This window comes from Pagrus pagrus (genome assembly GCF_965226575.1).
Source record: "Pagrus pagrus genome assembly, chromosome: 6".
NCBI classification, from domain to species: domain Eukaryota; kingdom Metazoa; phylum Chordata; class Actinopteri; order Spariformes; family Sparidae; genus Pagrus; species Pagrus pagrus.
The window spans coordinates 30,110,033-30,125,467 of NC_140190.1; the positions used below are offsets into that span (position 1 = coordinate 30,110,033).

At 40.8% G+C, this 15,435-nt stretch overlaps 1 protein-coding gene across 2 annotated transcripts in view; it reads right to left on the reverse strand.

Annotated features, from left to right (window-relative positions):
• Positions 1-189: 189 nt before the first annotated feature.
• The window catches only part of serpinb1 (serpin peptidase inhibitor, clade B (ovalbumin), member 1), a 37,008-nt gene continuing 21,762 nt past the window's right edge, over positions 190-15,435 (reverse strand). Inside the window, exons 2-8 of one of the 2 annotated variants that reach the window (XM_084354255.1) lie at positions 13,468-13,589; positions 7,052-7,240; positions 5,259-5,396; positions 5,048-5,165; positions 4,795-4,937; positions 4,476-4,643; positions 190-2,299 (exon numbers count right to left, since the gene is read on the reverse strand). In XM_084354255.1, coding sequence (XP_084210381.1) covers positions 1,892-2,299; positions 4,476-4,643; positions 4,795-4,937; positions 5,048-5,165; positions 5,259-5,396; positions 7,052-7,219 — 1,143 coding nt within the window. In that variant the 5' untranslated portion in view covers positions 7,220-7,240; positions 13,468-13,589 and the 3' untranslated portion in view covers positions 190-1,891. Of the gene's footprint in view, positions 2,300-4,475; positions 4,644-4,794; positions 4,938-5,047; positions 5,166-5,258; positions 5,397-7,051; positions 7,241-8,781; positions 9,051-13,467; positions 13,590-15,435 lie in introns of those variants that run through there. The other variant, XM_084354254.1, reaches the window with a different exon arrangement.

The window sequence follows — 15,435 nt, forward strand, 5'->3', positions numbered from 1 at the left end:
TCTTTTTTCAATTTATGTAAGGGCCCAGCACTATGTAGTTTTGGGGACGAGATGTTAATCAGAAGAGAAAGATCTTCATTGACCTTTTATGCCCAAACAAACTAAATAAACAAACTCTCTTTGTTTTCATGACTGAATAAACAAACGTACCTTAAAGGACAACACAATTTCATACTGTTTTACTTTTTATTTTTATTAGGCGGACCCTGCCACCTTCAAACAGTGCTCTTGGGACCTTATTTTCCTTTGACAACAGCTTGTTGCTCCTCGGTAGAATGAAGGGAGGTACAGCCTGTGTGTTTTCACATCTCACCAAACCTGATTTAACAGGTTTTACAAGGGTTAACAGGACATACTGTACAACAGAGAACCGGAACCTCATTGTATACTTAGTTTGCTGCTGACTTTTAATTTATTTTGGCTAGAACACTGGCACGCACTTGCATACTAGACAAGCTCTGGTTAAACTGGTTACCATATTACCATATTGTGAGTTATTGTTGCCACCTAGTGGACAGAAGGAGAGACACAGCCACAGAGGATTCACTCTCACAGATCTAACAAGAGTTTACAGGATATCCAGCAGAGACCACTGACCTCATTGTATAGTTTGCAGCTGTGTGTTTTACTTTGACAAGAGTGTTTTCTCACAGCTTACTGGAGTTATGCATTAACATTCACCAAAATATTGTAAATCAAGTAACAAACTGCAAAGGAATTAATAGATTACAACAAAAAAAGTCTAGATTTATCATCAAAGCAGATACACATACTAGACTACACCACTTACCAGCATTCAGTTTTAATATGCTTACATATCTTCAACAAAAAAACAGATATAATTCTGTAAGTCAGAAATAATGTAAAGCCCAAAATATACAAAAACAAAGGATCAATTTGGCCACATTAGAAACATTCTTCTCCTTCCACCTTCCAGGTATCTTAACTCAAGTAAAGGCATCTTTTGTGCACTGAGGATTTGAAATATGTCTGTGAGATTTTATTTGCTACCCCAATACAACTGAGTTGAATTTTGTTTGTAATGCATAAATCATTGAAAATGGTATTTCAACAAAGTGCTTTTCAAGAAATTATCCCAGATCCTGTGGGTAATTGGGTAATCCAAAAACTTTGCTGTGAACACATTTCATTGGAACTACTGTGCTCTGAAGCAAACAGAAACAGTCCTCTCCATTTTTACACTGTAGTCATTTCAAAACGTGTGGCGCTTTATTTTTCACTTACATAGAATGATCAGTTGACTTAATTCCAGTATTACAACCCATTAATTCAACCAAAAACCACTCCAACTCACTCAGTAATTATTTGAATAGCTACATCTATGATCTCAGTGCAAAGGCAGAAAAAACCCCCCCAAAAAACAAACACGTTCTTGAAGGAAGAGTTCACGCAAAAATGAAAATTCAGTCAAACTCATCCCCCTGCCAATAAAGGGGCAAGTGAAGTTTTGTAGTCCATTAATCATTTTGACATTTAAAATGCAAAAAAAAGTTCACAAATTTGTTTGAAAAGATGTTATTAACACCCTTTTTAAGATGAAATCTTTACTGTAGCTGCTAAGATAAACGCATTAGTGGTGTCTCTTCAAAGCAGTTTGGGATAACGAGCTTCTGGAGACTTGGAGGACAGCAGAGGAGCTGTATGGAGCCTTTTTACGTGTTTTATCAGTTCTGTTTTTATGTTTTAAACATTTAGGAGAATGCTGCATCCCATCGGGATGGGAGTTGGTGGGAAATGACTGAATTTTCATTTTGGGCTGAACCGTTCCTTTTAATTCACAAAACATCCCAAAATATAAGGCATTCAATTTTAAGGATTTTTCATTTCTTTTTATTTGAATTGATCCAACGTCTTCCTCTTCTGGTTCTGTCTACTGAGGAGACGAGAACCTGCCGAGGAAGAGGATGGACTTGGTCTTGTTGTGTCTGATGAAGAAGAGGAAGGGGTGGTCCGCTGTGAAGTGTTCCTCCCTCAGCATACAGAATGCCACCATACCTGCTGTGGCTGCTGCTGCCTCGGTCCCCTCCTCGTTCACCTCCACAAAGGCCTTATGGACCACTGCAGACAGGAAGAGTCCTCCTTCACCGTTCATGCCGGACAAATCTGCCTTCGCCCCACAGAACACGTCTGTCATGCCCATTTTAGACAGGGGCTCGTTCAGCTCGTAGTCTTCCTCCAGCTTGAACTTGGGCAGGTGAACGATGACGTCTGAGTGGACGTCCATGTTTTCCCTGTTGGTCCATTCATCCAGCTTCTCGCGTGTTAGCGCTTTCTCCAGCTGGAACAAAAAACATACACTGTATTTAATCTCATGATAAGAGGTTGTATGCATCAGCTTGTAGGTTCTTCTGAAATCCTATAATAACTGACTGAGTTGCTGTTGTCTCGTCCAGTGTGGTGGGCAGCTTTATGTGGGTCCGGGCATGGCGCAGGAGAATCGGTGTCACAGCTGCCACACTCCGTGACACCGATGCCTTGCTGAGGCCGGTGCCATCCCCGACCACCTCCAGGAAGCTCCCCACTGCGTAAAAACGCAGCGCAGCCAGGAGCTGCACCTCCGGGCTGAGGGCAAAATTGCAGCGGGTTGCTCTCTGGATGTGTGGAGACACCGAGTGATCAGCCGTTGGATCTCCGCACGGGGCAGCCGGTACTTTGCCTGGACAGCCCGGTCTGACAGCACGTCCGGTGCGGAGAAGTGTGACGCACGTATGCATTTATGTAAACCGTCTGGCTTCGCGCACGGCGACGCTGTTGGTTCGCAGCGAGAATGTGCTGTATTGCAACCATGGTTTCTCACACGCGCGGACTTTGGCAACGCATATATAGCCTATAGAGTAGCAGGTGAAGCCTCTCTGGATGAGGTTCAGCTGAGTTTAATACATCTGTTCCCTTGATATCTGTGAAATGCCACAGGGTTGTTGTTTTTTTTATGTGTAGTACTATAAACTCATATATGCAGATGTGTGTGGAAAACTTAAACGTGTAATTCAATAAAAAGGTTTTTTTTCATCTACCATTTTCTATTTTTTTTCTTGCGCCAGTGGTCCGCAGCTATGAGCGCATTTCAACACTGAGCATTGTTTTATTATTTCGAAAAGTGGAGGATGTAAATTTCCCTGACGCGGCTTGATCACTGAGCATTTGGTCGCTAAGAAGGCTGTTAAGAGTGGGTCAGCTCGATCTTACATTTCCTTCTTAGTGAAAGATCTTCTTAAGCTAAGAGCGACTCTGGGAAACACATCCTTCTTTCACAGCGTTCTTAAGAGCGCTCCTAAGAAGATCTTAGCACTTAAGAGCGTCTTAACGAATCTGGGAAACGCAGCCAATGTCAGTTTGCCTTGAGCTGCATGAGTGGAAATACGGTATTCACTTCCATTTGCTTTCCAAAACTCAAGGCCATGCTGACTGAATCTGACTTAGCACCTCATTGTTCCCTCATTGTCTCCCGCGAGAACTTACAAAAAATATAATTTGCACAAAACGGTTTGGAAGTAAGGTGTCCATAAAATGTGTGCACCAAGATGTTGTTATCTGCGCGCTGAGGGTGTCTAGCCACTAGACGTCAGAGAACAGAGAAGGTAATAATGAGAGACTGAAGGGCAAATACACGTTTGTGCTTGATGAAGGTAAGCTGAATGACTTCTTTGTAATGAGGCAGTGGCTGTGCCAAAGCAAAGTGGTGGCACTTTCACACCAAACACAGAGCCGAGTAACCTAACCTGCCAAGAGGATCAACAAGTACAAGAATTTAAAAGGCAGCCTGCCTTTTATTCAACAGAATATGTTCACAGGAGTTAAAGCAAAAGATGATGCAGCTGTAAAAGGCAGCTTTATACTGGCTGAAGAAATCACCTGATCCTCAAAGTGTTTTATATAAGTTGGATTTTTGAAGCAGTTGATGCTGAAGGTATAGGAATATGTGAAGAGAAACTTTAAACAATGTCAGCTTGTCAAGAAACACTATGCTTACTACAAAAGACACATTTTACATTACACATTGGATCCATTGTTCATCTAAAATATTGATTATAGCATCTTTAAAGGTTCATTGTTAAGTTTTAGAGCCACAGAGCTGTTATTCTAAGAGTGGGTCCCTGTTTTTTTATAGTGAACACTTAAAATAATGAGGGTACTTGCAATTTCATTTAATATGTGTGCTCAAATGGGTGACCCAATTGACAACCCTGCCCATGGTGGCACACTATTCCACTTATCAACAGGTGGTGGTACCACAAAATACATGTGCTGCAATGCACAAATTAAGTCGTTGTAGAAGTAGACTGCAACTTATGAACATTTATGTTAATAATGCAGGATTTTAAATTCTTTAAAAATAGGCTCAATGATACCACCTCGTCTTGGTAACTTTTGTTTGTTTGCAAGAAAACTCTACAAGCAAAGTGAACCTGAAAACTGCCTTTTCTATGGAGGTAGTTGTTTTCTAGGTTATTTACCATCAGCAGAGGGTCAGGGCCGTTTTTGGACTCCTCAGGCAGCAAAATGAACATGCTCAGCTCCTCGTCCACATACGGCAGCTCCAGGATCTGCAGACCCTGCTCAGGGATGTAGTTGTAGGGTAGCTTCTTCATCAGGTACATCATCTGGACCGGCTTTTTCTCATTCTGACATGCAAGATATACAGAAAATCAAGGTGAACAGAGCACGTTAGAAAGCCTATATGTAGTTTCTGAAGGTGATCAGCTGTACATCTGGCTGTTTCTGGCATTCAAAATGTATGTCTCTACATCTGCAAATTTAGATGTTAGTTTTCACCTTCTTGACTTTGAAGGGCATCTCCTTGGTGTTTGCCTCATCAAAGCGGTGCATCCAGTTTCCCTTAAAGTAGATGGCATTAACCAGAGCCAGCCTTGTCATAGCACTGACTGTACCTGGCTTCAGAAGATCTTTAATCTTATCTGAAAGGAAATGCAAAGACAAAGCAACCATTGAACACTGACTCACCCTATCAAATGATTGCTCTACAAGTTTGTCTTAGAATGATTTTGTATCTAATTAAGATTCTCACACTCTGTCTGCTGCTCGACCCAGCTGTTGATCTCCCCTCTGCACGCCTCTGCTGCCCCGATGAAATCCACAGCCTTCAGGTCTGCCTGGTAATACTTCTGTGTGGCATCGAGGAATTCCTGCAGAAAGCATATAACATCTTATCAATGCTGTCATATAGATTCAATCAAAGCACCTGTATCTTCTGTGATAAGTGTAAACGGAAAACTCACCTGGAGGAAGCTGGCTGTTTTTTCTCCATAGAGACGGTTGGCTAGTTTCAGGATGTATGATGCAGATGGTGAGTTGATGTCAGCGTTGAGTGAGGCAAAATCTGTATGGACGCCTTCACCACAGCTGAATGAGAGTGCCTGTGAGAAAGGTTGGAGCAACAGACTTTATTCTGGGATCAAAAAGTTGTGTTACAGATATAATGTGAAAATGAAGCTAAAAACCACACCAGAAGGACATTACACAGTTCTTGAGCCATGAGCCATGAGCCAGGCCCTCTGTTTATTAGACAGTGGCAAAATGAAATTTAAAAAACTCTTCAACTTAATGGTTGTCTTTTGTCATGTTTAGCCTTGTCTCATGTTTTAATGTTATTAACTTATGTGCCTGCTCTGTAAACTGTACAAAAGTATGAAGATAGGCATGTCCCGATACTTTTCTGTACTTTGGTTCTGGGGCAGGGTTTCTTTTGTTTGAGCTAGGCCCCTCTGTTCCAATAAAGGGAAATCTAACTGCTACAGTATATAATTATCTTTTAGACAACAGTATTCTTTCAACTTTGTGTCGACAGCTTAGGCCAGGCTCCTTCCTGTGCACAAAACCCACCTAACACCTCCGTCATGAACCTTCGCTGCATTGGGGTGTCAGTTTCACAGAATTGAGTGAGATGAAACAAGGTATGAAAAAGTGTATATAGTCTTAGCTTAGTGCCTCTTTAACACGCACACCGACTGCAGCTTGTCCATGTGTGTCATCATTCCAATGGAACACAGTCATAAACTGGCAAAAGGCTGAACTGCCAGAAAGCAGTATAGCTGTGGAGTTGTAATGGTTAAAGGAAGAATACAACTGGGCTCACTTAAATCTTTACAATCTGTGTAAATCATGTTTACACTACAAGGAGCTGTGGAGTAGTGACTCTGGTAAGTCAAATTGCCAGGGGAATCTGTTAAGAGTACCTGCATGTTTTAATAAAAATATCAATTGTTATGATCCTAGAGGTCATATAAACATTTCTATTGTATGTGCTTTAATGCCCCTCTGTTACCTGCATGTGTGTTTGCATGTGTGGTTGGTTGTGTGAGTGTAGGTTGTCCAGGGAGCTGATTGGTTCCTGCCTCAAAGCCAGAAGTTTAGAGACCAGCTCTTCCCAGTTCCTGTGAGCTCTCCTCTCTCAGTAATGTATCACAAGAGGAAGTAATAAAATATACTGTCGTACTGATACTTGGTCCCACCTTTAGTGTTGGACCTCACTAATGCTCTTTTGACAGCATCAAGCTGTTACAACTATTATTTTGGAATGACTTTGACAATACAGTGCATTGTCTTAATTCTCAAAGCTGCTCTGTGTTCTGTATTTACTCAGTAAGTCATTCTTCATCGTCAGTCTACAACTACAGCTGTCACCACAGAAGTCATCAATCAAAATAAAATGAAGAACTAAGCTCTGAGGATTTAAAGCGCCCTTTCAAAAGAATAACAAGTTTCATGAACTGAAATCGTGCCAATGTGGAACTGGCCTGACTGTACAACTTCCTGCTTTTGAGGACATAGTGCAATACTTGTTTTAGAGGCATTTCTTTAGAAGTACAAAGTACACGTGGCATGAGACTTTCTCTGTCTGCAGACACACCTGGGGCAATAGCCTGAACCTCAGGACTACGATCATTTATGGATACAGGCCAGGGTGACTACATTTTATTGTGGACACTTTTTATATGTGTGCTATAAGTTAAGCAGAGACGTCATGTGATGATGTGAGTGCATGCATGCAATAAATAGTCAGTGTGCTGACCTGTGCCATCTGTGCAGCAGTGTCTCCTTTAGCACCCAGGTAAACCATAGCAAGGGCTGAGCTGATACTCAACGGGGAAACAAAGATATTTCCGGTGGGATTCGCTTCACTCAGAGTGTGGAACAGCTTCAAGGCAAAGGCTGTGTTTGAGCTGCTGATGGTGGCCATGACTGATATTGAACAGCTTTCCTGTAATAAGCAAACGGCATCAGTACATAATGTCAAATGCAAAATATATTTCAGAAAGATTTAAATGCCTAAATTGTGTTAGTATCTAGGGTTGCAGTGATAAACCGTGTCTTTCTGGCTATGCCATGGTACAAAAAACTGACATTAATCGTACGTGTAAATTTATTCACAGTATTCTATTCTACATATATTTAAAGTTTATATCAAGTTTCATGACTGTCAGGACATAATATACCGTGAGCTTCTGTTTCCCTTCTCTTAAAATGACATTGTAACCGATATATTATGAAAATATTAATAAATACTGTGTAATACCATATATGGTGATACCATGAACCTATTTTCTGAGATGGTTATCGTACAGTTAAGATATCACACCGCTGCAACCCTATCTGACACAAACTTTTACTTTGATATATTTTCCTTAAAAAGCCATAAAACATCACACATTAAGAAATGTGAATTAAGCGGTAATAGAACGTTAATCCTCTTTTCCATGTTTGCATATCATCTGTTTTGCTCTCTCCCTCCCTGTTTTCTGTCTATTTCTATTGTCAACTGTCAAATAAAGGCAAAAATGCCCCCCAGAACACTTTTTCCAAAGACACTGAACACTGTAGGTTCTGGACAGAATCACAGGTGAAAAATAGAAAAATGGGTCGTTCCATGCCAACACACCCAAAATCATGTTAAAGCTTGTGACCATTTTGCAACAACTTCTGAAAGAACACATGTTGCCAAGTATCCTGAGGGTTTCTTGGATGTTCGGTACCAATTCCAATAAATTTGATACAAGATTCTACATGAGTTGTTTTTTTTCAATACAGCCCATGATATGAAGGAGGAGTGCCTGGGTGTGTTGGCAGGATGACCCAGACAGATGGAGGTAATACATTAAATTTTCACACTACATATCCTTGGAAGCATTATCTAGTGTGCAGGCTCATCTCATCTATTCTTCCACTTTTGTTAATGTAACAACAAAATCTACCTGAGGGTTGGTGTTGCAATTTTACCCACAACACAGACTTTTGTATTCATTTTAATAACCCCCTTATATATATATATATATATGTATGTATATATATATATATATATATATATATATATATATATATATATATATATATATATATACATATATATATATATATATATATATTCCAGGGGCATTATGGTCACATGGATGCGCAACCAAGACACAGTGATGGTAAACAACCCTTGAAGTTCAGCCCACAATGTGGGTGTCGTCTGCAAAGATCATTACGGTACTTTGTTAAACTTATCTAACTTTTAACCTCCCTATTTAGATTTTTTAACACATTTATAAACAATATTGCCCTCATATGTTCAATTTACCAATGTCTGAATAGTATCAGTGTTCTCTTGAGTGTTTGAAGCAAACCCGGAAATAAACAAGTCGAGCTTTAAAGAGCACACATGCTACCGTGAACGCACCATGCCCGTCTAGATATGCTGTATATAACCCAGTGCGTGTGCTGTGCGGGTGGAACGGAGTCCGATTGATAAAACGATCCTACCTGATTTTTCTCCAGTAACGTCTGAAGCACGCTCTGCCCGCACACACGCACCGAGTGGAAGAGTGAAAGCAGAAAGTAAACGCAGGCGGAAGTTCGTAAAATTCCCCTGAGAGCTGAAAACTGCCAGTGTCCCGGGACAGAGTTTGCGGATAACGGCAGGAACCCACCGCTGCTCATTTATACAGAACACGAACTGGTAGTTCTGTGGGAGGGACGCGTGACTGCGCGATAAGGCACTGGCTGATGACAATACATGCCATCATGGCTTAGGAGGAGACAAATGAGCACGTACAGGGCGGCGGAAAGGTTTGCGCAACATGTGACACATTTCTGCCTGCTATAGGCCAACTCCTCATGTCGAAATGATAAAGGTTTTATTGCGGTTGGTTATATGTGCCTTCAAATGACTGCACATGGATGAAGGCAGGGGCGTAAACAGGATTTGACAAATACGAGGTCACTGGTCCAAACTGCCCCCAGCAGAGCCCCACCCACCTGACATTTCTGTGCAGCCACACTGTACAAAATTCAGTGTATTTAAAAATCACCAGAGGTGGGAAGTAACAAAGTACTAATGCACTGGTACTTTACTGTACCTATGTAGGTGTTTTCACGTATTTGTACTTTACTCAAGTGTTTATTTTATTTATTTTCTTCCAACTTTTTACTTTTACTCCCTAAATTTGAATACAAATATCTGTTCTGTCTACTCCTTACATTTTCGTTACTTTAGTTTGAATGCATTTGAGGGGAATTATACTATTATTATTATTTTTTATTCTTGCTTCGTTGTACGCCACCTTCCCAACATCACAAGACTGATTTTAACCTATCAGTGCATATCACGGCCAGCAAAGGTAGCGAGACGAAACGACGAGACGACGAAACAGACAGAGAGGGAGACTGGAATGGGGAGAGAATGCGTGTTATGCCACTTTTCCACCAAAATTAGCGGGTCTACACAGGTTTTATAAACACGGGTCAACCCGCGAAAAATCGCCTATTGACCCCATTCCCACATCAGCAGGCACGGCAGCCCGTCTGTACTTTTTATCTGAAGCGGCACGTTGCACGTCACTGACGTCATGTTTCACGTCACGAATGCGCCGGAAACAGTTATAACAGAAGAGAAAACAACAATAGAGCCATTGTAAAAGAAGAGTCTGTAAAACGGTAGATAAATTATTTTAAGCGTCCCAACCGCAGCAAAATGACTTGTTTCACTATCATGATTTGAGCCAGTTGGTCCAGTAACATTTGGAAAGTCTAGAAGAACTGCACGATTCAATTATTTTAACCCCCTTCAAGTTAGCCGGGCACTAAACCAGAATTTAGCCGGCTCAGTCGGCGATGCAGGTATTTTCGAAGCCGGGAAGCAGAGGTTTTTTGGCTTCATAACACCACTGAGCAGCTTTCATAGGAATGAACGGGTCTCCACCTCCAACACTGTCCAGTAATAAAACGTCCTTGATAGACCGCATCCCAAATTCCTTCTTTATTTACATGCCACCACCAGATGTTGATAACGCACCATCACTGCGCACAGATGAATTTAGAGTGTTCACACGGGTCTTACGTTTAGATCAAAGCTGAGCCGAGCTGAGGTGATAAAAACCCGGGTCTATGCAGAGTCAATTGACCCGGGTGTAAATGCAGCGTTTACACATTCCAGTTGCACACAAAAGCCTGATCTTTGCAGGTTTAAGTGGGATTTTTGACCAGTGGAAAAGGGGTATTAGTGTCTTGTATCTGCGGAGACACTGCAGCGCTCAGCCTGGATTTTCCAACCACAAATGTGACTATTTGACGTCCTGGGAATGAGACTCAACAATCACCTGTCTTTGTGATGCGTTTAGGAACAGCTGGGACAAATTCCACTGATTCTACCTTTAAGTTTAATAGTCTTTGAATTATATTAATATGACATGAGCTTCAGTTAGCTTTGACGAGAAATGACCGGTAGAAATGTCCTTCAGAGGGATACTTTTTATTTTTACTTGAGTAAAGAAGTTGAATCAGTACTTCTATTTTTACCAGTCTTTTTTACACGAGTATCTGTACTTGTCTGTACAGTTATTTTCCTCAACGTTTCATTCTTTTTCTATGATTTCTGTTTTGCAGATTTTTCATTTAGTCCTACACTCACTAGACTTGACAGTTAGTGCAAGTGTTTCTATTCACTTTGGCTCAAGGTACAAAAGCATTATTTCTTCATAAAGAGCACATAAGCTTGCAGGGTAAATGTAAGCCGCCTCAGCCATGACAGATCAGAGGTTGATCTTTTGAAACACTTCATGTGTAGAAAGGTGTGTCTGTATGATTTACTGCGTAGAGATTACATGTCATCTCCACCCGTCACGAGGGCTTACAGTGTAGCCTTGGCAACCACTGACACATGATAAACATTTCTGATTCTATGCGACCTTTGGACTCTGTGTTACATCACCACCCTCCCATAGACTGGCCCACTATAGAAACTATCCCACTATCCTACCTTCCCTCCTTACACCTGATTTTTCTTTTATGATGACCAATGTGATGCTTGAGCTTTTCATATCTTTACCAAATGAATACTCGTCCCCACTTTAGTTTGTGAAATATATTCATGTTCTATTTAACAAATCATGCCATACTGTCATGGTCCTGTCATTTTGGTTTCATTGTGTGTTTGTTTTATGTGTTTTCTGGTTTTGTGTTGTCTTTTGCCCTTTTCCAGTGTTTAGTCTTCTCTCCTGTTCTCGTGCTCCTCACCAGCCTGATATTCCCTCCACATCTGTCTTGAATGTGATTGATTAGCCCAGCCCTGTTACCTAAGTTCTTTCCCCGTCTGCTCTCCCTCCACTCCTGCACTGCATCTCCCTTATTTGCCTTTCCCTCCTTCCAGTGTTTTACAGCTTTTCAAGCCTATCAGCCCCTTCCTGTTTCTAGTGGTTTTACGTTCATTTCCCTCACCTTTGTTTCTCTGCCTCACTCCACCTGCACCCCATCCGTTTGTGACAAACCTAAAGAGGGACATCTGTCCAGTTCGTTCTGTTTTGTTCACCTGAGCCTGTTCCTGTGTCTCCCCGTGGTATGTTTCTGGGTTTTCTGTTCCTTGTATTTTGTCATGATTTGTACTTTGCACTTCTTGTTTTTTTTTTATTATTTGGACTGGTTATCAGCATTCATTAAAGCTCGCTTTTTGTCTTGAAGCGCCCTGCTCCTATGCCTGCATTTAGGCCCTGCTTTTGCATGTCTGACGGTACAGACCAACCAAGTGTGAGGGAACGACACAGGCTTAAATACAAACAAACCCAATGAGGGGATGAGGTGAGGCGGAGGAACCCAAAACCACACAAAACCAGAACAGACATATATAACACACACACACACGCGTGCACACGCACACACAATGAAACCAAAATGACAGGACCATGACACATACTGCTTAATGCATTAAAGCTCAAATTTGTAAGAATTCCCAACTTGTCAAATACTGACGCTATAAGACCTACAATCCCAGAGTGTCAACTGATAAGTTGGGAATGACACTCAAAAAAACAGCCTTCTTACAAATTGCAGCTTTTATATAACTAATTGCCAGTTTTTAGCGAGCACGAATTCAGAATACAAAAATGATCATTCTTGCTAACGTAATAATTTCATAATATATGTCAAAATAATCACATTTCTTCTAATATATTGTGCAGCCCAACACTGAAGTTGAAGAGGTTTCCTAAATTAGAGCAGGAAATATTTAATCAAAGAGCTACGATGCGTAGCTTAAAAAATCTGACCAAGTATCTGATGCCAATATAGAAGAAGAAGATGGTGGCGCGTGTAGACGCAGCGACCCCTCTCTGTCCCGACTGTGCGGTGTTTTGTTCTTTATTTCTCTCACCGTGGGATAGGGAGAAACGTCTTTTCGATTCCTCTGTATATCTGATACATGTGGAGAAACTGACATTAAAACTTGAAACTTGAAAACTTGAAACAATATGCAATACTTGATGCTTTTTGGTGCTCAATACTGCATACATGTACTTCTATCAGAGAGTGGAAAAAGAAGAGTAAAAAAAAAGCTTAAATAATCACAAAATGATCAGACAAGGTGTAAGTGTACTCATTGCTTAAGCAGAAATTGAAAACGACATTGAAATGAATTATCATTTTCTTTTAAAATATTATGATTAAAATGTCTGAAATAAGTGAAAAAAGTATTTTGGTGTTTTGTGCTAATTTTGGGGGCTGCAGGGGACAAAAATCAGCCTGAAGAAGTGCACATATGGAGAGGATTTAACATCTGTCTTCCACTAGAGGTAGCCAGAGGGGTGTGCTGTCACAGGCAAGATGTGTGTGTTCGAGTTGTCTGCTCCTCAGTACATACTTTGTGCATCTGAATATTACAAAACTATCAGTGCATCATCTCACACTGCCACAGTAAGCATGGAACTGTTTTAATTGGATATAAAGGTACCATAAAGGTCATAAGGGTGAAGTATCTTATATTTCACATATGTTAATGACGTTCACACATGCTTTACAACATCTTTACAATATTTGTAATTTGTTAGCCTGATGTTGAGAGTGGCTGTGTCATGTGGATAAACAGATTTGCAGATTTTTTGGGCCCCCACCAAAGGACAAGCTGGGGAGGACCCAGCTTGTCCTCCCCTTTACTCCCCTCTGAGTGAGTGGGAAACTCACACGTCAGTCTCAGTCCCTCCCTCTCGCTGAGGTGTTCTGTTCTTGAAGTTGACATTGGCATTTCCATTAGCAGCAGCATCTTTTCGTCCTGTCAACATGGTCCATCATCACAAGGCCCCGAGCTGTTCACATACATATGAGCCATGTCATTCGTAAGACGAAACTGTACATGGAACCAAAGACAGCCTTGAAGCGGTTGAAGACAATGTCAATACACGTGAAAAGTGCATGTGCAGCTAAATGCTACAGTTACTTGTTGCACAGCTAAGGAATATTATTTTTGTTCCTTAACTGTAGTGTCAGGATCTCAAATGTAACCACCCGATGTACAAACTCTGTCAAGGGTGATTTTTACCACTGATATATATCGATATTTTAAGCTTGTTGTTATTTTATGTTTTATTTTATGTAGGTTTCAAGCAAAACACTAATATTCACAATGTTTGACAAAGTCACTGTGTATATTCTGTATTTGCTTGTTCCAACACTTAATTTTAAAGATATGATGCTGAATGAATTATTACATAAACCCATTTTTATGGCCACACCAGTGCATCAAAAGAAATGTTCTCTACATATCGTGTGCCAACTTTGGGATCTCCGCGAAAGTTAAATTAAAGTTTTCAGAGTCAAAGCAATTTACGCTCCATTAGTAAAAGTTAAACCCACCGGAAAGTAACTGTTATCTTGACCCGTTTTTTAAATGTTTAACTTAAAAACCCATATAAAGTCATTTTTCCATCTTATAAACTTTGAGGACCAAAGGGCACCAAACTGATGAGAAATATATGATTTTAGATGTAATTTTTTTTTATGCTCCTCAACAGCAACAGAAGATATTATACGACTGTCAATCACACTTAACATTAAATGCATTTAAAAACAGAATCAAAACACTGAAGATGTCTTATTCAGTCTATTATTATACTTTGCTTTTTGGATTTACATACTGTGCCTTTAACTGACCTACAATTCCAAGGTGGCACACTTCTCTGGACAACATGTTCATAATGTTACAGCTTACAGGAGGAGAGAGGGCTTGTTGGTATCTGACCTTTCATAAATCTCATCATTGTTATTCTGACTTATTTACGAGGGTGAGATGAAAGCCTACCAGCTTTCGAAGGCAGGGGGTGAGCGGTGAGTGTGTGTGTGTGTGTGTGTGTGTGTGTGTGTGTGTGTGTGTGTGTGTGTCATTGTTTAACTTACTTTACCTTTGTCCTTCAGGGGGCACATGGAAGAGACTCTAATGCCCCAAACCCACAGCTAAACAGTTATAAATCGTCAGGACCATGGCCCACAATTACAAAACAAATACAGGCCTGTATCCTCTAAAGCCTGCCTGCTGGGCTGCGGCAGCCGCGACACAGGAGGCCTCAGCTGGGAAAACACAAGTCTGAATAAAGTGGTGTTATGGAAAAAATGCATGAGAGAAGTAAATGTATGCAATGTGATGAGTTGTTTGTTCCACAACAATGGTTGTTGTCAGTGTTAAGTCAAGGTCTAACAGCTTACCTGTACTGAACATGAATTTATGGGACATTAAATATAACTTGATCCCAACCCTGAGCTGTCCTCAGTCGTCTGAGTTCTTGGACAAAGCCAGAGGTAACAAAGTTTGACTTGTCACCCACTCCGGCCTTACTTTGCCTTTTAAGCTAGACAAAAGGAGTAGTTTAACATCTTGGAAAGGTGTTCGCAGATCAATATCAGACCTTGTCTGTGAATTAAAGCAGAGATAATCTATATTTTTAAAATCACAATGTATTAAATAACAACGAGAAAATAATGTGACAACATGAAAGTGATCGCTGTAGTCGTAGTGACGTTATTGGCTGCAGCAGGCAGCTCTTCTCAGGAACAAAAGTTGTATAAATCCACTGTACACCACCTGCTCAGCACCAAACAGCAGTCAGACAACTTTTGAGCCTATGAGGAACATAGTGGAGCATTTAGCAGGTAAAGAGC